Consider the following 10219-nt stretch of genomic DNA (forward strand, 5'->3'; position numbering starts at 1 on the left):
TTTAGGCAGTAAAAGTATTTAACCCCAAATGTATCATTCAAAATTCAAAAGTGACATTCCAAGGAAGTATTTACCAGTGCAGATAATCTGGTCACTTTCAAAAGGTAATACCGACGAATCCTTTGATGAATTGCTTTTTGAGAAAAAAATATTGCCATATGAGAAGTACCGTAATCCATAGCATTACAATTTATTATTTGCATGGAAGAAACAGTTTATTTATGATGATAGATCAAACTTTATGCAACAATTTTATAATTGAAGTTTGAAAGGCCATAATGATTATCATTTGAAATGGGATAAGCAAGATTTAGGAAAAGGAAACTTTAGACGAGAATCCTCAAGATCGAGAATCCCACCCATAATATAAATCTTTTAATCGAAAATTAAAAATAATAAAATTTTATACTAATTTCAAATGACAATCTTAATGATAAATTTAACTGCAGATTTGCGACCACTGCTTGTCACCAAATACAGCTGGAGATGGCACTGGTTGTGATAATATGACGATAATTGTAGCACAAATATTGCGCTCAGCATCATCAACACAGCAACTACCGACGCCATCGTCATCCTAATGTTTTTTTGGTTCGTCGTTTGAAGCATCCGAAAATCGTGTTTTTATACCTTCTTTCTCAAAGAGGTCCGTTATTTCACCCTTTTTATGCATTTGAACAAGAATGTCACAACCTCCTATGAAACTGCCATTCACATAAACCTGAAAAAGAATTTATATAAATTTTGTCTTCCTTTTTTCCCTACTTTTATATCTAATTAATTTTTTTGAAATCCTCCAGTGAAAGAATGTACAGATTAGCTAATATATCGCATGAAAGCAAAAAAAAAGATGATATGCAGAGTTCGTTTCTATTAGGCACCATTCATTTTATTTATTGTTTTTCTCCTTTCTCCTCATTTTCCGTGAATATATGTTCTATTACTGCACATTATCTATGTATATTTCCGCATATGTTATAAAAGCGTTCATTTTTTGAGGTGAAAAAAAATGGAAATTGATTGAACAGAAAAGGAAAGTTAATATTTTTTTGACCAATTGATAGAGATTGTTATGTTTCATTCTGATATATGCATTTTATATACCATAAATGGAAGTGTCGAACATTAACTAAAGTTATTGATGCATAGCATAAACCGTCAGAAACAAACCCACCTAAGGTACTGCTATCTTTGACAATTTTACGACTCTTACGCCATAAGTTTTATGGTGAAAGTGAAGCATTTGCCTCTGCATGTCACAATTTTTTTAGAAAGTCGAAACTTCTAAAGTAATGTTTCTCAACGGGTTGTCTGCGAGGGCGACGGCGCGGTGAGTAGAAAATAGGCGAGTATTAATATTTGATAAACTGATAAACTATTAAAAGTTTTGGTTGAAGTTTATTTTCAAATCACCATAATTTATTATTTCCGAATCTTATACTCCCTGGTACTAATAAAAAACCTAAAATGATCCCTGGTCAAGAAAAGGTTAGGAACTACTATTCTAAAGGGAGCGATATAATCAGATGGAGATGTTATCAGTTCTGCATCGTTCCCTCCATTCTTTCCATTATATTCTATTCTTCAAAGAAAAAATTGCCTATGGAGAAATGAATAAACATATTAGCTTACCTGAGGTATTGTAGGCCAGTCGCTGTATGCTTTAATACCTTCTCTTAGATCATCGTCGCTGAGTACGTCATAATCTTTGAATTTAACTTCATGAAAGTCTAATACCTGTAAGGAAAAAGCTAAGGAAAAACTCCAAAATAAAACGAGATGGTTTATTAGTAATGCTCTGATGAAAGCGTTTTTGTTGGTTGTGAATGTACGATAAATGATAGCACATTTTCCAAAATCTTTTAAAAACTATATAACATGAAGATTTCCCAATTGTTGTCGCCAGTGGAATATTGGAACTACTTTCTTATCAAATAAGATACCTTTAACATCGTCATGCTGTTTACGATATTCCAATAAACAAAAAAAAAAAAAATCATTACAGATAAACGAATGTATATCATAATGGATCATTTCATAGACAACTGGATGAAATCATCCTAACTTTTTGTAATAAGGAGTCGACAGATGACGCTTCTAACTAAACTTGGAACAATGTGATTAATCAATCCTTCATCTTCTGCTTTACTATTTGAAATTATAGGAATTAAAAGTGATCCCTAATCTTAGAACTCACCAATTTAACATTTTTGCTAAAGCCACACATTGGTTCAAGCTGTGAACCTTTCATAAAAACTACTACTGGAGCAGATGAGATCATCTTTTCGATTCGTACTTTTAATGCTTCAGACAGTGGTGATGATGATGAAGCAGAGGAGAATGCATGCAAACCAGATGCACGAAATGCAACTCGTCTAATGACCTTAGTCAAACCAAACATCTGCAATTAAAATTAACATTACTGCTCATGAATTTCCTGCTATCAATTCTTGTACTATTTGCATTTCAAATATTTGAGGTCAATGAGAGTAGCAACTAATAGCATAGTTTATTGAGATCAATTACTACTGGATAAAGACTAATAATACATAATCTTGAGGTGATAAATCTTGAACTCATATATCAATACGTTATGATACACATCCCTTCCACTTTTAAATCATTCTGTCGAGTATTTTTTAGTAAAAAAAAAAAGAAATACCGCCTATCTGAATTCAGTAATCCCTCACTAAGAATTTAAAACATTATAACGAAAAATTATCGGATAATACTAGAAATCTGAAAAACGAAATAAGGAAAAGCCATAAAATCATGAATGTTCAATTTAAGCCACCTTATTGGATCTGAAATTGACTAACAAGCGACTAGTTACCCTAATTCCAAAATTCACTGGTAAAATTTCCAGTAATATATTGTTCCCAAGAAATGTAAATAATAAAAGTAACAAAGAGATAAGTGAAAAAGACTAGAATATCAAGGCAGTAATTTTCAGTTACAAATTGATTCCACGAACATATATGTTGCGCCACCACCACGACTTAGCATCAACAATAGCCGTGTACCACGAAACTTCTGATGCTCTCAGAAAGTTACCGGAACTGCACAAAATATCCTCACTTTGCAAGTTCTCGACAATAATCACTAGATGGGATAATATGTAAGAAAAAAAGAAAACGAAAAGCTCTTGCTGGGAAATTAATCCTTCCACTTCTGAAATAACGAAGGTGAATATACTTTAGCTTAACCATATTAGACAGATTTATAAAAACAGTGATTGCATCACTGTGGTGATGTCCAGAAAAAAATATTCCAAAATAAAGCCATCTTACCGGGGAAAAAAAGGAAATGAAACAAACATTTTAGAAGATAAATTCTCAAATACAATCATTCCAAAGGAAACAAGAATGATCGCAGCAAACAGTACTTTGTATCAACAAAACTTTACATAAATATTCCTTCCTTTTCAAATTAAATTCAGTGTTATGGGTGACAAACCTATTATTCAATAATGTACTACAACGTGGAAAGAAATCAAAACATGTGGTAATTTCAAATCAGAAATAAATAAACAGATGGCAAGTGTTATAAACAATAATTAAAGCTTGTACTTTCAGGAAGAATACAAAAAACAGAAAAAAATGAAACAGACGTTACTGCTCTTCTTATATACGGCATTATCGCTCCTCTTATATATCTCAGTTCTTTGATCACAAATTTTAAAACTATGAAAAAAAAATAAAACTACTGCATTTCAATTAAAAATGTAATATCAAAATGATACAATGGCGTTCAAAGGAAGTAGTCTGGTTGAGGTTTTTTTGCTGGAGCACCACGGTTTTCCTGCAAAAAAAAAAAATACATAACAAATGAAGAGTCGAAATCACTACTTTTAATCTTGCGTTAAATTGCTTTTAATCCCGCATTGATCCACGCAGGAATGTCAGCCATGCCACAGAGCACAGAAAGATAGATCCCAAATTACAAAATCTGTAATGGTCAGGGAAGGGATGTAGATATCCGTAATGATCCGTAATGGTCAGAGAAGGGATGCAGATATCCGTAATGATCCGTAATGGTCAGAGAAGGGGATGTAGATAAAAGAATTTCTCCTAGTCACTGAATATTCAAATTTAATCAAGGAAAAAGAAAACAGTGTCGATGAATGAACCTGTGGTGCGGCTTCGAAAATGGTGAAATCTTTGTTTAGTTGTTCATCAAGTTCCAGGATAGCCGCAACATTGCCACATCTACAAGTATTATTGATAAAAAATTTGCAACCTCAGTGTTAAAGAAGTAACTGAAAACCAAAAACAATTTTAGGCCAACGTAATCTTCGAGAAAAAAAGAGTGACATTACGATGAAAAAAACCAACATTACCGATAACAATAATTAGGTGCCGACCAGACTGTTAAGACTGTTTCACCGAAATGCCATTTGTAACCTTCCATAACAAGCTGATGGGCCCGACAAATCAAATCTACGCCATTTGCTTGGCAAAAAGCCTAAACAGTCGTCATTAATCTTTAGCAAAAAATAATAAATTGCACCGAATTCTGATGGAAGAGAAAATGATAACACAACGAAACTTCAAACAACAGAGGATTCAAATAATATTACCGAATTTCTGAGTTTTTTTTTGTTTTTCATTTTAGCAAATATTCGAAGAAACTGCCTCAGATGAATTCTTTTTCTATAATCGATTATTTAGACCAATTATGCGAAGTAAAAAAGTAGGAGGTAAACATGAAAGTTGGCAAAACCAACTTTAACGACGTCAGAGCCGAACAGATATCCAGCACCCCTAGGACTGACACCCCAACCAACGCTATCTTCCGGATCTGACCATAACAAATCACACATTGGACCATCATGAGGTACCTGGAAATTAAGACCTGAGTAACTCATTAAAAACATTTTTCAAGAAGTGCATACATATGATAATGAAATTGCATTAAATTTACCTCTTGCTTCCTATCGATCGTCCTGATTTGATCAAGATTTTGTATTGAAGGAGATAAACCACCATGGACACAAAACACTTTACCCGCAATGACTGCAGAAAGACTAAGACAATCGAATACTTCAGTACAACACCTGTGAAATATCTGTCAGTTACAACACAAAATTCAGAAAAAAAGTAAATATATATTTAATAATGTCGTGAAAACCAACCCACCAACCTTTCGCTCTTATGAGTTAAATAAAAGGCCGAAGCCAAAAACACTACCTCCACACGGCTGATGAACCATACTTCCTCAGACATTCGTCGTAAAACCCATACACTTGAGTAATTTGTCGAGATTCATGATTCCCTCTTATCAACATCATCCTATCGGGATATCGCACTTTTAAGGCTAACAGTAACAAAAATGTCTAAAAAATTACAACCACTAAAGTGTGACTAAGGCCAAGAAAGTTGTATAAAATAGCTGTATATTCAGATGTAAGCTCATGTTATAGTAAGCTGACGCTGTGACAAGATTAATTTGTGGAAAAAAAATTTCCGTAATTCTTGACTTTGATGCATGGATGTCAAAATTCCGTTCTAGCTGAAAAATGAACGCTAATTTGAAGGACAGAAAATAAAGCCACGCATCAGAAACAAAGTATTTTAGGCTAGGTATTTACTCAAAAAAGCTATAAATACAGATTGGACAAGAAACCTAAAGTAGTTTAAGGAAAATCGGGACCGAATAAAAGTTACTGCTATTTACGGATTTAAGAACTAACACTAAAAATATGGCAAAAAAGAAAAAACAACAAGGAAAAAACAAAAAACAATTCGACTATGGTCATCAAAGATTACGATGAATTTCTTTATTCATCGTTCCCTTTGATGATCATAGTACCTCAACAGTACCTCAGCATCTTACCTCAACAGAATAAAAACCACGATCAACAAAATCGCCAAGGAAAAGATAATTCGTGTCAGGAACCTGACCACCAACCCTGAATAATTCCATCAAATCATAAAACTGACCATGGATATCGCCACATATCTAAATTCGCTTTAACCATAAAAAAGTACTTTTTGATTAAAGTATAACAAAGCATAAACAGTTGATTCAGAAATTAAATTTCTGATTGCGTATAAATAGTATGATATGTAATTAGGTATAAATAGCTTTATATGTAATTCACTTCCTTATTTTACTAATTGGCTACTTACCGAATACTTCAGCCAACAAGAGATGTCTATTAATATGCAGACATACGCATTAGTACATCATTAGTATATTATGCGTATAATTTGTTGATTAATTATTATATACCAGGTTATTTATTGCGCAGAAATACTACGTAATCACTCAGTTAAACTTTTCAAGAATTCAAGAAATCCAATTAAATAATGAAAAATTACCGTAACAGGGGAATCGACCACTTGTACATTGCCTTCCTGTAAGAGGATTTCACGTGCTTTGGCGCAAAGCGATTTTACCTCTTGCTCTGAGATACATTCACATCTCATTAATGTTTCGATCTGCCTTAAAATTATCGCTGGAAAATTATCAACTAATTAAATCATTGAACTCATTAAAAAAAAGTAGTGCAGTATATCTTCAAAGAGATCTTTATGTTGATTAAGTTAACATTTTTAAGACATATGAAAATATTTATCTTTAGGGTGAACGTTCGCTTTCAACTAAGTCAAACGTAAGAGTTAATGTTAACCTATCCAAATCATTCACAGTAACAGAAGTTGGTGTTGAAGGTAACATCGAAGGTAACGTTTCATCCGCATTCATTACCATATCAAAATCTTCTGCTGCAACAAAAACAATTAATCAGTTATAGCCATAAACTAATATTTTAAGTAAAATTAGCAGAAAAGCATCGGTTTTTTGTATTTCAATTATATTACTTTCAGTAAATAAGAAATCCATATTGGAATAGTTGCTAGCTGAACTTAATAATTAGCTAACCAAATAAAACTTGTACATTTGAATAAATAAAACCTAAATATTTGAATAGTTTGAAAAAAATTAAAGAAAAAATGCTAGGATATGGAAACTCAAATCATCAAATTCGTCACTAACTCCAAACTTCAAATAGGATAGGGAATTCGAATTTGCAACTCGTCCATCTGAAAAGATGGTCCGACCGTCGAAGCTAAATGAAAATTACAGTTTAATAGTTCGAATCAAACTAAGTGAATGTGATGATTACACTTTGTGCTAGTTCTTTGACTGGACGATTGATATCCGGTATACCGGAAGCCATTTAATAGGCGAACCGGATTCTTGATAGATTGGGTACGTAATAGGTTCTTCGGATATTTGAGCATATCAGTGAGGGATGAGACAGCAATTGACCGATGCATTTGGACATATGGAAATGATGAAGTAGGATGGTTGATGATTGATAGATGGAAGAGAATGACTTCTAATGCAGTTCCCGCCTTCATAATATGTCCTAAACATTCTCTTTTGTCATCTTTCTTTTGCTATTTTTTCAAGTACCATTGCTTCTTTCACTTAATTTCATCTAAAATTACGTTAAAATGATCGAAATATCGGAATAAATGCTAGAAATCTGAGTTCCTTTTTTCTTCATGATTTATGATTGCTTATTTGATTGAAATTAAAATAGGTTTGTGTATGTATATTGTGTATGTGTATGTATGTGTGTGTGTACGTATGTGTGTGTATGTACGTGTGTGTATGTGTGTTTGTGTACGTGTGTCTGTGTTTGTTTGTTTGTTTGTTTGTTTGTTTGTTTGTTTGTTTGTTTGCTTGCTTGCTTGCTTGCTTGCTTAATTATTTTTAATAGATAATTAATGGATGTAAGGCATTTTCTCTCCTTTACATGTTTGTTTGTTTGTTTGCTTAATTGTTTTAATAAATAATGGATGTGAGGCACTTTCTCTCCTTTTACATATTTGGTTTGTTTGTTTGTTTGGTTAATTATTTTTAATAAATAATTAATGAATGTGAGGCATTTTCTCTCCTTTTTATGTGTTTGTTTGTTTGTTTGTTTGCTTGCTTGCTCAATTATTTTTAATAAATAATTGATGAATATGAGGCACTTTCTCTCCTTCTTTTTTGTGTTTGTGTGTGTACGCGTGTGTGTATCTGTCCTAAAGATGAAATAACGCTAAAAGCCACCACGACTTCCTACTTACTTCTAAAGTTGGAGTAACCACATGAGTTATCAAAAATGAAAAACTTAATATTTACTACAAAATCATATTGCATATTCATTTTTACTTTCAGCATAAAATTTTGCAAAGGATTTATCATGTGAAATGAATGAATCAAAATAATGGAAATAAATTGAAATGAGAATGTCAGTTTAAAATTTTGAAAATAGAAGGGAGCGAAAATATTATTTTCCCATTTTTTTTTTCTCCATTGATTTATTTTATGTTTTGTTTTTGTTATACAATGTAACATTTCGATTATAAATACGATAATATACTTGTATAAAATGTATCTCCCTGTGTATGCATGTATGTTTGTTTTTCATTTTTTTTCTCCCTTTTCTTTGTATGATTGAATGATATCATAAGTTTTCCATTACTTATTTTATATTATCTGTCAACTTTTTGAGTTCTTTTCCTCACTCTCTTTTTGCTTCCTTTCATCCAATTTTTATTTATGACGGAAGCAAAAAAGCCTGAAAAAGAGACAAATTAGAACGATGAGATGATAAAAGATGAAAACATTTTTAACCTTAATAATAGTTTTACACATCTTTCCGAAGTAATTTCATTTATCCGGTACTTTTGAATGAAGAGAGAACGGGGAATGAAGACAGAGAAGAAAAGCATTCAGGCAATTCTGAAATGGTTAGAGGAGAGAATTTTAAACTTTTAATTTATTTGTCTTTTCCTGAATTAGTTAAAAATTATGTGGTAAAATATTTTCCTTCTCATTCCATTTCGAAACTTTGCCTGAACCTTAGGTTATAGCAAGAAAAGGTTTCAATATTTTATAATAAAACGAGAAGGAAAAAAGCCTGAAAATAGTATAGGAAGGCAGAAAATACCTGAAAATATAAAAGCAGGGAGAAAGAATATTTTCAGGTATTGAAATTCAGACGAAAAAACAAAATAAAGTAAAGTCAATTGGTGAAGAGAAAAGAATGCAAATGGAAATAGTGTTGGGAGAAATGCTCAAGGACGATGTAAGAGAATATTGATAATGAATACAGCTAGAAAGGCCTTAACAAGCTAAGGTTATTCACAAAAAGAAATATTTGTCCCCAATTCTTTCCCTTTCTCTTCCCTTCATGCCCTCCTCTCTCTCTCTTTCCCTCTCTTCATCTCTCTTGTTTGACCAATGTTCATCCTCAGTGGTTCTTTATCATCACTTATTTATCATTTTTTGACCATTGTTGATCTAGCATTAATACCTCAATACTTTTACCTCAATTATAAAGTTTATTTCAGTTAAAAATTTTATAATTTACTACTATATTTTTTCCTTCTTTTCTTTTCCCATTAAATACTCCTCCTCTTATTCTTCCTATTCTTGCTTCTCCACATTTCTCTCCCTCATTGTTCCCATCTTTTTCCTTAAAGAAGGATTGTTTAATCTTTGCTTTCCTTCTTGTTAGAAACTGATATGATGATATACAAATGATAAATGTTACCAACATTTCATGGCTTATTTCAGAATTAGCTTAAGAATTAGATAGTAGAAAATTGAGTAATAGATAACAAGAATCGAAAGTATCTTTTTGAAAAAAATAAATAAATAAATAAAAACAGGGAAAGAATGATAAAGTAGAAAATAAAACGAAATTTTGCAGCTAACGATTTTAGATGGATAATTAAATTGGAAATAATCCTCTCGGTTATTTGGCTGATTTAATTTTGCTGAAAGAAAAAAAGAAAAGGATTCTTCTACTTCGTATTTTTATCTTCTTTATTCTTTGATTCTGTTTACTTCTAGTTCCACTACTATTACTGCTATTGTTATTATTGGTGCTACTGCTACTGCTACTATTATTACTGCGACTACTTATTAATCAAAACAATGTTGATAAAAGAATATCGTATTTTGTTACCTCTTACGGTTAGCGAATATCGTATCGCTCAGCTTTATATGATTCAGGTTTATTTTTATAATTTTGAATAGAAGTTCTTTTTTTTTTTTCTTGTGGCGAGGATATGGGAGAAAATAGTGGGACGTTTGTTTCTTTGGGATTCAGGGATTTGTGCATCCTTCCACGGATATATTATTTAGATGTCATTTATTACAATTAAATAATGATCATGGATGTGTTTAAAAATATATATATATACTAAAGTTT

At 31.9% G+C, this 10219-nt stretch overlaps 3 protein-coding genes across 3 annotated transcripts in view; 1 reads left to right on the forward strand and 2 right to left on the reverse strand.

Annotated features, from left to right (window-relative positions):
* Window positions 1-577: 577 nt before the first annotated feature.
* LOAG_09509 (glutaredoxin) lies at window positions 578-2401 on the reverse strand (the record flags this gene model as incomplete). Its single annotated transcript, XM_003145036.1, has 3 exons — window positions 578-721; window positions 1633-1737; window positions 2198-2401. 3 exons carry the CDS (start codon window positions 2399-2401, stop codon window positions 578-580), a joined length of 453 nt encoding a protein of 150 aa, XP_003145084.1.
* A 1349-nt stretch (window positions 2402-3750) lies between these two features.
* On the reverse strand, window positions 3751-6714 carry LOAG_09510 (serine/threonine-protein phosphatase 4 catalytic subunit 1; the record flags this gene model as incomplete). Its single annotated transcript, XM_003145037.1, has 9 exons — window positions 3751-3801; window positions 4130-4208; window positions 4340-4464; window positions 4727-4840; window positions 4924-5056; window positions 5190-5335; window positions 5836-5961; window positions 6324-6447; window positions 6635-6714. The coding sequence occupies 9 exons, from the start codon at window positions 6712-6714 to the stop codon at window positions 3751-3753; spliced, it is 978 nt and encodes a 325-aa protein (XP_003145085.1).
* A 3228-nt stretch (window positions 6715-9942) lies between these two features.
* The window catches only part of LOAG_09886 (phosphatidylinositol transfer protein), a gene marked incomplete at both ends in the record, with an annotated part of 10393 nt that continues 10116 nt past the window's right edge, over window positions 9943-10219 (forward strand). Inside the window, one exon of the mRNA XM_020448038.1 lies at window positions 9943-10020. Coding sequence (XP_020301783.1) covers window positions 9943-10020 — 78 coding nt within the window. The remainder of the gene's footprint in view (window positions 10021-10219) is intronic.

Source organism: Loa loa (genome assembly GCF_000183805.2).
Source record: "Loa loa unplaced genomic scaffold supercont3.91, whole genome shotgun sequence".
Classification (NCBI taxonomy): domain Eukaryota; kingdom Metazoa; phylum Nematoda; class Chromadorea; order Rhabditida; family Onchocercidae; genus Loa; species Loa loa.